The following is a 15968-nucleotide window of genomic DNA, read 5'->3' as shown; positions in this document are numbered from 1 at the left end:
AAACAATATAAACAACAAACTCACGTCGTCAAATCTTGCATTGATATAAGTTTGTAAACCGTAGGCGTGTAGCATATCGGTTTAAATTTGGGTTCGGTTTAAACTTGGTTTGGTTTGGTTCATTTGGGTCCAAAAAAGCTTTAACCAAAATCAATCGAAATTAGTTTAGTTTTGTTTGTGTTCGGTTTTAATTCGATGTGGCTTGTGTTCGGTTTGATTTTGTTTGGTTTTATCTGTGTTTTTCAGTTAAATGTAGCTAATTAATGTTTTAGTTTTGTTCTAATTTGGTTACAAAAATTTAATTTATAAAGACATAAACAAATCATCATTTAACTCTAAATCATTATTTTCATATTTAAATTTAGAGTAAAACATCACATTAAAATGTAAAAGATGTAATATAATAATTTTATATTATTATCTTTTAACCTAAAGTAAATATCATATGTATTTTTTTATGTAATGTATAAAATTCATATTCTTTTAATTTATTTTTATTTGTGTTTCTTCGATTCATATAGAAGTAAAAATGTATAAAATGTATTCATTTAGATTAAATAGTTAAATATCTTAATTTAATATTATTAGTATATTTATGTGACCTAATTAATTTTTTGTTCAGTTTAAACCAAATCAAATTATTTGGATTGATAAAATCTGTAACTAAATTGTTTAAATACTTTATTTTGATTTGGGTTTGGCTGGATTAGTTTAGTTTGATTTGGGTTTGGTCGGATCAGTTTAGTTTGGGTTGGTTTATTCGATTCGTTTTTTTTTACCCACCCGTATACTGTGGTTAGAAATCTTCGCCTGCAAGCAGAATCCATTAATTTCTATTTTCTAGATATCATTGACTATATAGACAAGCAAGGTCTTTGAAAATTCTATCTATATTAGTAGGGTCATTGGATATTAAATATCTTAGTACCGAGTAAATAGGGTCGTTGAGAAATAAATATCAGTAGATTGTCGTGGAAGAGCCGTGTTGCAAACGGGGAGGAGTAGAATTTGTTGACTTTAATATCATTATGGATTCCGCTGTTACTATGCATTTACAGTAATTTTACTTTTTGACTTCTATATAAACGATCAAAACGATCATTTCGATCGTTTGTAACACACTATCTCTTCTTCTTCAAATAACACATTCTCTCTTGTTATTAGTGTTATCTTCTTCCTACGGATATAAAATTTTGATTTATTTAAATTCCCGCGATACAATAAAATTTCAGTTCTTTTTATAACATATTATCAACACGATCGTTCTCAAATTTGGCAAAATTTATTTGTATCATTTATACTCTGCTATAATTGTCGGTATACCGCATCTACTATTATTTGTATCATGTTATAATGGCCGGAATACCGCCTATATTATTTATTAATAATTTAGTAAATTTATTGGTCGGCCGAGCCGCCTTATATTATGTTTATTGTTAATTGGTCGGCCGAACCGCCTTATATTCTGTTTATTGTTAATTGGTCGGCTGAGCCGCCTTATACTCTATTTATTGTTAATTGGTCGGCCGAGCCGCCGTATAATTTATTTATTACTTTGCGACTGGCTGAGCCGTCGCATGATTTGTTGTCATAACATAAATATTTCATTGCCATAATTTTTACTTTTATTAATTTTTATGAAATTTTATAGATTCGATTGACTATTTAATACGATATTTTCAGACTGATTTTTGGTGCACTAGATTTAACCCCAACGGTTACAAAGAAAAATTTTCAAAAATTTTCTTCTTTCTAGACGGCTATAAACAGTATTTTTCATCAATAAATACACTCATACTTCACTCATTTACTTCATCCAAAACATTTCATCTTCTCTCAAATATTTTCAAATCGCTCCATCCCAGTTTTTCATTGCAAGAAAGATGATTCGTATATTTTTGGTCCTATGTGCAATTTTTATTTTTGCTTCTATGTACGGTCTTTTTATTGGAGAATTTGCTCCTGGAGAATTTGCGCTTAATGTCGTTTTACTTTTCTATGAGGTTCTTCTCCTTGTAATTGCGCGTATTATCAATATAAATGGTTCATTTTAAAATTATGAAATTCTAATAAAATATATTATTTGATTTTAGAAATCCAATGGCAAACATGGAGAAGCTCCAATTCCCCGCTCTAGACATCACCGGTACCAACTACATTTCATGGGTTACAAATGTCGAACTTCATCTTGAATCTCTTGGTCTATCCGAGACCGTTAAAGAGAATAATACTTCAACGCCTCAAGAAAAGGCTAAATCGGTGATCTTCCTTAGAAGACACTTTGATGAAAGTATTATTTATGACTATGCCAACATGAGAGATCCTAAAGAGTTATGGAAGTCTCGGAAAGATCGTTTTGATCATCAGAAAGACATAACACTTCCACTTGCTCGGGATGAATGGCAGAGTCTGAGATTCCAAGATTTCAACAAAGTGATGAATTACAACTCGGCTGTGTTAGGAATTGTGGCCAAATTAAGATACTGTGGTGAAACGATCACCGAATCTCAAATGATTGAGAAGACATACACCACATTCCACCAGAGCCACATCACCCTACAACAACAGTACAGGTTGCGGGGATATACCAAATTTTCAGAATTGATTGTGGCGTTTCTCATAGCAGAAAAGAACAACGAGCTTCTGATCAAGAATCACATACTCGTCCAACTGGTTCTAAACCGTTTCCTGAAGCAAACGCATTAGATGCGAAGAAACCAGTCAAGGAAAATAAAGCCTTTCGGGGTCGTGGTCGTGGTCGTTAAAACTACCGTGGACGGGGACAAAAATACAATCCACAAGATAGGAAGTCATTCCAGTGGGTCCGCTCTGAGCAAACCCCTAAGGGAAAAGAACACCAAGGAAATACCTCCCAGAAGCGAGAAGAAGCTTGTTTCAGATGCGGTACTAAGGGACATTGGTCTCGTTTATGTCGTACCCCTGCACACCTTTGTGCTCTATACAAGGAGTCAGTCAAAAGGAAAAGAAAAGGAAGTAAACTTTACGAAACATTCTGAGGGTACAACGCACCTCGATGCGTCTGACTTTGTGAATGATTTCGAGGAGACCGCTATCATGGAAGCCTAAGTGCCCATCATGTGACTCTTGAAATTCCACAATTATACCATAAATAATTGTTGTTTGTGGAAGATTAATGTATAATTATTGTGTGTCTTTCACCTTCTTATGTATAATTATTGTGTGTTTAATGTTTGCTAATGATGTATAATATTTTATGAATAATATTATCTTATGTTAATTCCTTTTTGTTCGTCCCAGAAATGGACATTACAAATGGAACATCAACCAAGATCAATGCTAGAGATATTTGTATACCAGATAGTGGAACAACGCACACTATTCTGAAATACAAAAAATATTTTTCTGAATTAAAACCGACAAATATCACTGTTAATACAATATCGGGTCCTGCAGACTTGATTGAAGGGATTGGTAAAGCTCATTTCACGCTACCCAATGGGACAAAATTCTCGATAAATAATACACTCTTTTCTCCAAATTCTAAAAGAAATTTGTTGAGTTTTAAAGACATATATCTTCAAGGATTTGATACTCAGTCTGCAACTGAGGATGGAAAGAAGTATATGTATATTACTCTTGAGAAATCGGAAAAACAAAAGGTGTTGGAAAAATTACCAAAACTCCCTTCTGGTCTGCATCATACATATATAAGTGCCTTTGAATCACATTTGGTGATTAAGAAAAATTCTAGTGATTTTACACTATGGCATGATCGTCTTGGTCATCCAGGCACTACAATGATGCGAAAAATCATCGAGAGCTTACATGGTCATTCACTGAAATCCCAAGAAGTTTATCAGGGGAATAAAATGACATGTACTGCGTGTTCTCTTGGAAAGTTGATTATAAAACCATCGCCAACCAAAATAGATAAAGAGTTACCAAAGTTCCTTGAACGAATTCAATGCGATATTTGTGGACCTATACATCCACCTTGTGGACCATTCTATTATTTTATGGTAATGATCGACGCGTCGAGTAGATGGTCACATGTTTGTCTATTGTCCTCTCGGAATGTGGCATTTGCGAGATTTTTATCTCAGATAATCAAACTAAGAGCTCAGTTTCCTGATTATCCGATAAAGAGAGTTAGACTGGACAACACTGGTGAGTTTACCTCTTAAGCATTCAATGATTATTGTATGGTAACTGGAATTGATGTTGAACACCATGTCGCTCATGTTCATACACAAAATGGTTTGGCTGAATCATTAATTAAACGTCTGTAACTGATAGCGAGACCATTGATCATGAAAACTAAACTCCCAACTTCCGCGTGGGGACATGCTATTTTTCATGTAGAAGCACTGATTCGGGTGAGACCAAGTGCATATCCCAAATACTCCCCAATACAGTTGGCATTTGGACGAGAACCAAATATTTCTCATTTAAGAATTTTTTGTTGCGTTGTATATGTGCCAATTGCACCTCTCCAACGTACAAAGATGGGACCCCAAAGGAGGTTAGGGATATATGTTGGTTGTGACTCTCCAACAATTATACGATACCTAGAACCGCAAACTGGTGACGTATTTACGACACGTTTTGCTGATTGCCACTTTGATGAAAAAGTATTCCCATTTCTAGGGGGAGAAAATAAACAAGTAGTAAAGGATATCAAATGGTGTGTACCATCTTTACTACACCTTGATCCTCCTACAAAACAATTGGAATTAGAGGTCCGTCGAATTATTCATTTACAAAGCATCGCAAGTCAACTTCCCGATGCATTTATAGACACCAAATTAGTTACAAAACCACATATACCGGCTGCAAATGCTCCTGCTCGTGTAGAAATGCCACATAAACATGAAGTAGAAGATAATACACGAGAGTCTAAAATACGCTTGAAGCGTGGCAGACCTATTGGGTCTAAGGATAAGAATCCTAGAAAACGAAAGGAGGCAGAAAAACAAAATCCTTCCAATATAGCAGAAAGCTTGGAAGAGATGAACAATGAGGTCGATGACAATGTTGAACATCTTGATTCTGAAAAAATTCATGAGATTTCTATTAATTACATTCATAATAGAAAAATATGGAATAGAAACAAAATGAATGGTGTTGATGATTTTTTTCTCATACTTTGTTTCGAAGGAAATAAATGAAGAGAGTGATGACCCTGAACCAAAATCTATTTCAGAATGTCAAAAGAGACATGATTGGACAAAATGGAAAGATGCGATACAAGTTGAACTTGATTCGCTTAACAAACGAGAGGTATTTGGTCCTATTATAATCACACCTGAAGCTGTGAAACTAGTTGGGTACAAATGGGTTTCGTTCGGAAACGAAATGAGAAAAACGAGGTTATAAGATATAAGGCTCGTCTTGTAGCTCAAGGCTTTTCTCAAAGACCTGGGATCGATTATGAAGAAACATATTCTCTTGTTATGGATGCAATCACGTTTAGATTTTTGATGAGTCTTGCGGCTAATCAAAATCTAGAAATGCGTCTAATGGATGTTGTTACTGCATACTTATACGGATCTTTGGACACTGATATTTACATGAGAATCCCTGAAGGATTTAAAATGCCCGAAAGGATTTAAAATGCCCAAACCATTAAGTTCTAAACCTAAAGAGTTATGTGCAATAAAATTGCAAAGATCATTATACGGTTTAAAGCAATCTGGATGTATGTGGTATAATCGTCTCAGTGATCATTTAATAGAAGAAGGATATGTGAATGATCCTATATGCCCGTGTGTTTTCATCAAGAAAACAATATCCGGATTTGTAATAATCGCGGTATATGTTGATGATCTTAACATTATCGGAACTCAAAAGGAAATACAAAGGGCATCAGACTATCTCAAAGGAGAATTTGAGATGAAAGATCTTGGACAAACACAGTATTGTCTTGGCCTACAAGTAGAACATTCACAAAATGGTATATTTGTGCATCAATCCACATACACTAAAAGAGTGTTGAAACGATTTAACATGGATAAATCAACCCCTCTTAGCACTCCGATGGTCGTTAGGTCACTTAATATTGAAAGTGATCTATTTCGACCACCTGAGGAGAAAGAAGAGATACTTGGTCCGGAAGTACCATATCTAAGTGCAATTGGAGCGCTGATGTACCTTGCAAATTGTACACGACCTGATATATCATTTGCTGTGAATCTTTTGGCAAGATTCAACTCATCTCCAACTCGAAGACATTGGAATGAGATTAAACATGTTTTCCGTTACCTCCAAGGGACCATTGATTTAGGCTTGTTTTATCCTAAAAGTTCAAAAGGTCAAATGGTTGGTTTTGCAGATGCATGATATCTTTCAGATCCACACAAAGCTCGATCACAAACAGGATACGTTTTCACGATCGGAGGCACTTCTATATCTTGGCGTTCTCAAAAACAAACTCTCGTGACTACTTCTTCAAATCATGCTGAGATCATTGCACTCCATGAAGCAAGTAGAGAATGTGTATGGCTAAGATCAATAAGCCGACACATCTGTTCAAGCAGCGGGATTGACGAAAATATGGAGCCAACTATTCTATATGAAGATAATGCAACATGTGTTGCTCAAACAAAGGACAGATATATAAAAAGCGATAGAACGAATCATATTCATCCAAAGTTCTTCTCATACACTCAAGATCTCGTGAAGAAGAAAGAGATTGAAGTAAGATATGTCCAATCATGCGACAATGCAGCTGACCTCTTCACAAAATCACTTCCAACTTCGGTATTCAGAAAACATGTCCATAACATTGGAATGCGTCATCAGAAGAATCTATGACTGTTTATTCGAGGGGGAGCTTACCTAGTTGTACTCTTTTTACCTTACTATGGATTTTTCCATTGTGTTTTCCTGAAAAGGTTTTTAACGAGGCAACATAGACTCTAAGAAAGAGATAATAGCGACACCGGTCCCAAGGGGGAGTGTTGTGGAAGCGCCGTATTGCAAATGGGGGAGGCGCAGAATTTGTTAACTTTAATATCATTATGGGTCTCGCTGTCACTATGCATGCACAGTAACTTTACTTTTTCACTTCTATATAAACGATCATTTCGATCGTTTGTAACAGACCATCTCTTCTTCTTCTAATAACACATTCTCTCTTGTTATCGGTGTTATCTTCTTCCTATAGGTATAAAATTTTGTTTTATTTAAATTCCCGCGATACAATAAAATTCCAGTTCTTTTTATAACATAGATGAATTATTTTCTAAACTATAAATTATAAAATTCTTTTAAAAACAGTAGAATAAATTATTTGTGAAAAGCTAGAAAATTGAATGAAAAGTCTCCCTGACCTAGTTAGATGTATGAATGACACTGGAGTAGATGATTAAAGACTGTTTAATTATCTCCACTTGCGAAGATTAGATTATAATATAACTTTGGGTTTTTTAACACAAAATTAACTGAAAATAAAGAAATTACTTCAAATATTTTATATAGTAGAAAAGAATATTTTATTTTGGAAATATTAGCTTTTATTGCTTTGTGCTCTTCAAAACAACTTTAAAACCTTAAATTTTAAGGTTTTGTACGCTGAAATTTCAAATATAAAATTTCAGTATATAAAACCTTTTATTTAAGGCTTTTTATTTATATAGTCTTTTTACTTCTGTAACTTTCAAATAATGTTAATAATTTTCTTGTTTAATCATTTTAGTCATTTTATACAAAATATTTAATTAACAATACAATAAATATTATATAAAGATTAAATAATGTTATTATATGATATAATAACAGTGTGCATTATTATGTATAGCATGATTATTGAAAATCAACGTGATATCAATGCACCGAAGAGATGAAAAATTGGCGTTAGTATTACAAGTTGAAAATGAAAATAAACAAGAATGTTCGTTTTCAAAAACCTTTTTACCTCTTAACCTACAAATAAATAAAAACTCATTTATCACTTCAAAATGCTTTAATCAATCATATATAAAATCATTATGGAGGTAATTATAACGAATATCACGACAAGATTCCAATCACTTCTTTTGAGTTTGTTCGAAGAATGAGACATTTGATCATTCGTCTAATATTTTTTCTCCCGAATAAACCATCTAGCTATTATAATTGTAAGAATGAAAGAATTGAACTATTTATTATAAGTTTTCTAGTTTATCATTTAATAAATCAAATAATTCTTAGTTTATAAATAATTTACATATACTAGAATGGAAAAGTATTATATATATTTTCATCTGTATATTCTTAAGTAACTAAACCTCAAAATCGTAGACTAATAAAATAAGTAATTTGTTTTGTTGTTTTAGAATTAAATTTTTTTTAGACTGAACTGGTGAATATATACTAAACATATATTTATATTTCGAGTCTACACTTATATTCTGTAACAGCTTGATATATTTGATTTGAACACTAACATTTTAATATAGTTTGCCAGTGATTTTCTTCAAAATTTTGATTCTTAGATATGTATCTGGAGTGGAACTAATTTTTACACATGTCCATCTTTTTTAATTGACACTTATGTAATTCACCGAATTTATAGAAAAAGTTAAAAAAAAAAACTAAATTCATATTAATGAAACAAAGACGAAAGCGAAAGCATAATTTTATAGAAGTAAAAAATGAAATCACTTATGGATATACTTATTTGGTTTTGGTGATTTGTGTAAGCCGCGAAACTTAATTTCTTTTGTGCATATGAAGTCTTAAAAAAAAATTAAAATGAGATGTAATATGTTAACTCTTCAACGACGATGATACATTTAAGAGACAAATATTTGTATTCGTCATTTTATTATCGATAAAGATTGTACTGTTGCAAAATGTTAAAATCATTAATCCGTGCATGCGCGCGTATTATCATCTAAGTATCAAGTAATCCCCAGGTGTTCAATGTAGGTGAGGCTTAAATCACCCATTATTTAGATTCAGAGGGTTTTCAGAATCCATGAGCTTTTGTGGTCTGTGATGATTTCTCTTCTTTGTCTAATGTTGTTATTCTTATTTGTGAACTCCAGCTTTTAAAAAACTTGGGGTTGACCGTGCAAATTGGCCTGAACCAGTGCATTCAGACATGTTGAGCTATAAAATCTAAATTTGTACCAGTCTAGGACTTTTGTTTTCTGGTTTGTTTCGGCTTTATTAGATACTAAGCTGATGAACTGGTTTTGCGTCCACTTAACCTTCGATTGTCCTCAATATGAGTAGAAGATTAGATTGAGTTCATTTTAAGCTAATGTTGCTTGTATTTTCAGAAAAGGTGCTGCTGATGAAGAGAAAAATGTTGCTTTTGTATTTCAACCAGGTAAGTTAATCAAACTTTTGCGTAAGCATCATTTGCGTGATGCGACTAGGTACATGTTATCCAACTCTTGTTTATCTACCTCTTTTGTCAAAAGTGTATTGCGAGAAAATGTTTGCACGCGTACTCTGAACATGATGTTATTTTCAGCTAGCTACATTCTCTTCCAACTTCAACTTGTTTGTTGGCAGAAAAATGCAATAGATGAGTTTCTGATGTCAAAAAGCGTACCTCTGAGATCTGGACTCCAAGAGTGAGTCTCTTTAGATAATGCCGTCGACCATATCTGTTTAATTCTCGAAGTTGTAGTTGAATTTTTAGGCTTGATGATATTTATCTATCGCTACATGCTGTAACATATTGATTCTTTTTGGTTGGTTAGTTTCCAGACATCAACAAGCTTCTATTCAAACTGATGTCCAGTTTGATCTCAAAGCGCTGCACTTTTTTCTTGTATAAGGCTAAGGGTTCAAGTCAATAAGACAGAGCTCTACTGTTATGCTTCTCTTCTGGATTGTTTCCGTCGTGTCTTTACTCTTCTCTTTGTGCAATACAGCCACTGAATGTTGGATGTTAGTGTAAACATCCTCCAATTTTATTCCGTCTCCTTTTTGGATGTTTAGATGAATAAGAAATTAAGAATCATGTTTTGTTACTTTATTGTCATTCATCAAAACCTTTCGACTTTGGACAATATATACACAAGGAAACTTGATATTGGCGCACAAAAATAAATAGATGCAAACACACGCATAGTAAGTTTATGATATCTAATTACAAAAGAGATCCAAACCTCTTTCAAATACAAATATTTTTAGATTCCACAAGGTTTGAAATATCATTTGGATATACACTTTTGTTGTCAATGCAAGCAAAGCAAAGCGACAATGTCAAGATAAGAAGAAGAGAGATCTACTGTGACTAATCAAAGAGAGAGCTCTCTTAAGCACAACATGATGCGCTTGCTGCCGTAGCTCCTGGCCCGTTTGGGAGAACCATCCCTGTTGGGTTTTCTGCTGGCTGCACGCGCGGTAGCCTTTTTGCTGTAGCGGTTTGAGCAAGAAAAAGCAAAAGGAATTTAGTCGTAAAACATAAACATTTTGTTTGAAATTTGGTTTCTTGAGTGTAAGAATGACTTACCGATTTCGTAGAAGATGTCTTTGACATTTGTTGCAGTCTTCGCTGAGGTTTCCATGAAGAAAAGGCTGTTCTCTTGCGCATATGCCTCTGCCTCCTGCATATGACAAATAATAGTATATGACTATCAAGAGCTACTTAACAACACAACACAGAAAACAAATTGTTCTTTTTTACCTCTGGAGACACTTTCCTTGCATCCAATAAATCAGCTTTGTTTCCAGCAAGAGCCATCACCATATTAGGGTTACCTATTTGACACGACAACAACAAAACAAGAATACAGAATCAAATCCCTATTATAGTAAATAAGCCTCACCAACTATACTATAAACTAGCAATGTATATAAATCTAAACCATAGTCAGCGAGTTATGTACCTTGTGCCTGCAGTTCTTGAACCCATTTCTTCGCTCTCTCAAATGACGCCTGTGAGAATAGAAAAATAAGTTAACTGCCCACTGCTAATCAGCAAGTTAGCCACTAGATCACGGGACTGAGAAATTCGTACTTGATTAGTAATGTCAAAGACAATAATGGCAGCAGCTGCACCCCTGTAGTACATTGGAGCCAAGCTATGGTAACGTTCCTGACCAGCTGTATCCCATATCTCAAACTTGACAGTTGCATCATTCACAGCCAATGTTTGAGAGAAAAAAGCTGCACCTATGGTTGATTCCTGTATACCACAACAAGTATCCAAACCTCAAGAATCAGCCACGGAAACAAGATAAAAAGTAGACTATTGTGAGAATCTCCACAAACCTGGAACTCAACAAACTGATCTTTGACAAACCTAAGCACAAGACTTGATTTTCCAGCCCCAACATCTCCAAGCAATACCTGAGTAACTTAACCAATTTAAGCACCAAAACCAAAATAACACAAAATGAAACAGAAACAGTCTTCAAGCCTAGATTAAAATCAATTCTTGGATATTTGATAACTAATTAATCAATATAGACCCTTGTTGTATAGGTTTTAATACAACTCAATCATAACACTAATGCAGAAATTAAAAAAACACTCTTTAACATAGAAAGATAATATCGGAAACCTAATCAATAAAGTGAAACACTAAAACTCATTAAATAAAAACACCCTAACCTAACCATACCTAAATTACTCTAACAAGAGTCACATATCACTAACAAAAAGAGCCTACTGATATTAAAATAGTCACAACCATACTTCTTAGACACTACTATAACCACCATAAGCAAATCCTCTTAATGATCATAATCACAAGATTAAACAAACACATAGGGATACAAACGAAGTAGCTACACGCAATTCAAGAAAGATATAATTCCACAGTGATAAAGCATGCAATTTGAGATAGGAACAAGGGAATCTAATCCGATTTCGTAATTAGAAATTTGACTCAAATTCCCCCAAATTGGAAACAGAATTTACACCAGAGATCAACGATCCAATCAAAATTTCACGATTTGAGAAAGAGCCCAGAAAGAATCTAAAGCTAATTTAGAAAGCAGCGATAAATAATAAAAAAGGCAGACCAATTTGGCGTTGATGTTCTTGTTTCCAGCGGTGGCCATGATTGTTGATCTGAAGCTCCGAGAAATCACAGATGAGAAACGCGTTGACAATCTAAAGACGGAGAAAAGTTCCAAAGGAGAAGAGCGAAGAAGCTTCTTCGTCAAAACACACAACCAAATCTATCTATCTCTCTCTCTCTCTCTCTCTCTCTCTCTCGACGATGAAAGCAAAATAAAGCAGAGAAAAGTCAAAGAAACAAATATTATACGGCACGATACTTGTGAAGAACCCCAGCCAAGAGTATCCAAATTACCAGAGTCCCCTGTATTTATATATAATTCTATAAAGCACCCATAACAAATATTCAGATTTGATTGGTCAATTAACATATATAAAAGTGTAGTTTTCAAAAAAAAAAAAAACAAAATTGATATAGTTTTCAAATAAAAAGCTCATTTGAATACTTATTTTCCCCATTTTTTTCCTCAAAATTAAAGCAGGATTCAAAACAAATAAATATCTATACTATAAATATAAGCAAAAAACTATTTGAAGGTTATAGCTGTATTTCTGTTTTAAAATAATTATCTCATCGTTTCACAAATTTTTTTCATCAATTATTTAATTTTTCTCATCATTTTTATTACATCCTTAAATCATCTCAAAATATCCAATGAAGATATTGGTCTCCACACCATTATCACATTAACACATTTTCCACAAAAATCATTTACAGATTCATTTCTAACCTCTTTTAGTTTAATGGAAAAGACATCAGCAGTCTAATTTTCTTTCAAATGCTATTATAACTTTAGTAAATATAACAAATAGACCTATTCTTCAAAAAAATAAACATGCACTTCGAAAATACCCATCAAAATTTAGTTTCTTTCGTTATTTTATTATGCGTAATATTCCAAAAAGTTATTAGATATATATATATATATATATATAAGAGAAATTAAGAAATCTATCAAACTCAGCCAGCTCACACTTTAGGAGGTGTTATTGGTTGTATAACTTGAAATCAATTCTATTAGACTTAAATTAGATGAGATTTTAAAAGTTTTTATTCAGTTTATAGATTAAAACACATGATTTATATAAAATTTTGAATCCTTTTTAAACTATTTATAAAATCATTATGATATCACTTGATTTATGTGACAGAATTGATCTCTATTTTAAAAATATTCTAATTTAGAATTAGTTTCAATTTTTTTCTAAGAAAATATTATAAGAATATAAACTGAAATTAAAATACCTAAACACATATAAAACTATATCAACACAAAAATCACTAATATACAATGGAAGTATAATTCGGGGTCAAGGAGACCCTTTATCCCCTTACATATTCATCATGTGCACAAATGCTTTAATTGCGAATATTAAGAAGGCTGAGAGAGAGAAATGATTAACGGGAATGAAGGTAGCCAGAGCTTTTCTATCGATATCGCATCTGCTCTTTGCAGACAATAGTTTTTTATTTTGTAAGGCCTAAAAAGAAAAGTGTCAAACCATTCTCAGGATTTTAAAGGAGTACGAGTAGAGATGTCAAATGGACTGTTCATATCCAATGGGCATGTTCAAATGGACAAACTAGTTTATTGGACATTATTTTTTTTAAGCCCAAATTGGACCAAGTCCAAACTGTCCATACCAAATTGAACCATTCCAAATGGACATTCCTTGGGGCCCAATTAGAAAAACAGTGTTAACATACAAAAATTTATAATTAACATAACTGATATATGGTGTTTTTAATACCATTATATGTGTTTTTTAAGTTAATACTCAGTCTTAATTCGTGTTTATTTGATATCATTCCAGGTTTGGAGCAGGTGAAAGAGTAAAGAAGAGAGTGCTATGAAGGAAGAAGTCATTTTGGAATATCTAACGCAGAACAGCCAGTCGGATCAATCCGGAGGTTGTTCCCAAAGAGAGCAAGCGACTGACTGTTCCCGACTATTAAGGAAACCTCCAAGATTTCAGGGGTTTGCCCTAGATTTTCTCTCTTTTCTCTTTACCACTGGCGCCTCCATATAAAAAGCCTATGCTATCATTTCTAATTTCTTACGCTAGTTTTACAAGAGACCTAGAACTATTTTGGATTGAGCAACTTGTAAGGGAGAAGGCTTCATCTCTCATTTTAACGAGAAGATCATCTTGAACCCTTGTCTTTCTACTTTATTTTATATGCAGTATTATTCAGAAATCATGTCTGTGTCATCTTGCTTTGTGATTGAGTAGTCGGCTAAGCTTGCTTAGGGTTTTAGGGTGTCAATCGCATGAGCTAAACGCAAATAAGTGATTTTAATTGTTCTTCATTCATATTGTTCTTACTGCTTGCATTGATTGATCACTTAATGTTTGATCTCTAGTTTAATCACCTAGCTAACCGCTTAGGAGATAAATTGACGTATATTGAATGAGCTTCATATCCCTAATCAGCGAGAGTAGATATTAGGGTATTAAGTGAACTAATCGGACCTGATCTCTAAGGCTTGTTATCGCGTCTTGTTCCAAGTGAGAGCTTAGGACTCAAGACCGACCAACAAAGGGAACAAGTCCACGATAGTGGATTGTTCTAGCCGAGTGATCCGAGTTCTAGACTGCTCCTCATTGCACTTGAATAGTTGTTTGGTTCCGCATTGACACCCGATGAACAACCCTAAGCCAGCTTTCATTTAAATCGAGTTTGAATCTCTAGGTATTCTAGTTACTTGCATGACCATTGATTTTAAAATCCCACTTGTTTCCCAGCTTAAAATTGAACTCATAAGAGTAAAGAGTAAACTTATCCTTTGGATTGAATTTCAAATATCACAATTACCACTGTTAACTTGACAGTAGCAAGGATTCATTTTTAGTGTATCAAGTTTTGGCGCCGTTGCGACGGGGACCAGGCTTTTACCTTTATTTTTCGGTTTAATATTTAGTCTGAGATATCTAACTTGCTTTTAATTCTTTGTTGGAACAGATGATCCAAGTGCATAACCAGTAGACATACTCGGAGCAACGCACAAGGACCACTACATCAACTGACCAACGACGAACTCGCAAGATTAGAAAGACAGAACCGTCAACAGCCGCGAACAACCGACACCAACATGGGTGATCACGACAATCAGGATGACCTCACTGCTGCATTGGCAATCATTCAACAACAAATGCAGACTCAGCAACAACAGATGTTGCAGATGCATCAGACCATCCAAAATCAGCAACAAGCTGCTCAAGAAGCAGCTGAGAACGCCGCGCGAGAAGAGCGTGGTGCTCCTATTGGGGAGCGGAACCTTTCGCGGAACTTTGCTACTAACTGCTCCCTCATCAAACCTCCTCCTTGCACTCGGCAAGACTATGAGATCAAACCTGCACTGATAAGTCTGGTATAGAAGAGCACGTTCAGCGGTCTCACTACTAACATCCCGATGGACCACATCGAAGCCTTTGAGAGAATCTGCAATTTCTCTCGCTCTAACGGAGTGCCACCAGATTATGTCAAATGCACGCTGTTCTCATTCTCTCTTGAAGGGAAAGCTTCTCGCTGGCTCCAATCTCTGCCGACCGGTTCTCTTACCTCATGGGACCAGGTCCGATCAGCGTTCCTGAGCCACTTCTACACGAAGTCTAAAACCGCGGCTCTATGACACATGATCTCCAATTTCAAGCAGAAGTCTGATGAACCTTTTCATGAAGCTTGGGAGAGGTACAAGGAGTACCAGAGAGAGTTTCTGCACCATGGGTTTGACGATGACTATATATTGGAGGTGTTCTATGATGGAGTGAGCTATGAGTTTCGAAACACCCTTGATTCTTCGAGTAATAGAGACTTCATGACTCAAACCACACCTGGTGCGTTCGAGCTGATTGAGAACATGGCTTCAAGTTCACTAAATAAGAACAAGGAGCGTGACCGCTCGAAGAGTGTGAACAGCATAGATGATCTCGCTGCAAAGGTGGACCAACTGCTTAAGTGAAACCAAAGCTAAGTGTTCATAATGGAAGAAGCAGCTTCTGAGAAGAGTGCCGGT

The 15968-nt window shown here is 34.6% G+C and overlaps 2 protein-coding genes, 1 long non-coding RNA gene and 1 other non-coding gene across 5 annotated transcripts; 2 read left to right on the top strand and 2 right to left on the bottom strand.

The window, feature by feature from the left end:
* Window positions 1-2100: 2100 nt before the first annotated feature.
* LOC106416931 lies at window positions 2101-2706 on the top strand. Its single transcript, XM_013857805.2, has one exon. It carries the CDS (start codon window positions 2101-2103, stop codon window positions 2704-2706), a length of 606 nt encoding a protein of 201 aa, XP_013713259.2.
* A 6158-nt stretch (window positions 2707-8864) lies between these two features.
* Window positions 8865-9726, top strand: LOC106418572. Of its 2 annotated transcripts, none has more exons than XR_001283703.2 (2): window positions 8865-8892; window positions 9249-9726. It is a non-coding gene; the product is annotated as an uncharacterized LOC106418572 (long non-coding RNA). The 2 variants fall into 2 exon arrangements; XR_001283702.3 differs by having other exon boundaries at window positions 8865-8954.
* A 322-nt stretch (window positions 9727-10048) lies between these two features.
* Window positions 10049-12249, bottom strand: LOC106418571 (ras-related protein RABF2a). The gene is made up of 7 exons (XM_013859297.3): window positions 11952-12249; window positions 11197-11274; window positions 10943-11110; window positions 10812-10860; window positions 10610-10683; window positions 10436-10529; window positions 10049-10338 (listed from the first exon to the last, which is right to left on the bottom strand). Exons 1-7 carry the CDS (start codon window positions 11988-11990, stop codon window positions 10238-10240), a joined length of 603 nt encoding a protein of 200 aa, XP_013714751.1. The 5' UTR covers window positions 11991-12249; the 3' UTR covers window positions 10049-10237.
* Window positions 12250-15575: 3326 nt separating this feature from the next.
* On the bottom strand, window positions 15576-15682 carry LOC125593685. Its single transcript, XR_007329585.1, has one exon. It is a non-coding gene; the product is annotated as a small nucleolar RNA R71 (small nucleolar RNA).
* Between the last annotated feature and the right edge of the window lie 286 nt (window positions 15683-15968).

This window comes from Brassica napus, chromosome C9, assembly GCF_020379485.1.
Source record: "Brassica napus cultivar Da-Ae chromosome C9, Da-Ae, whole genome shotgun sequence".
NCBI lineage: Eukaryota > Viridiplantae > Streptophyta > Magnoliopsida > Brassicales > Brassicaceae > Brassica > Brassica napus.
Note: the sequence above shows the minus strand (reverse complement) of the source record. Positions and strands in the feature narration are given on the sequence as shown.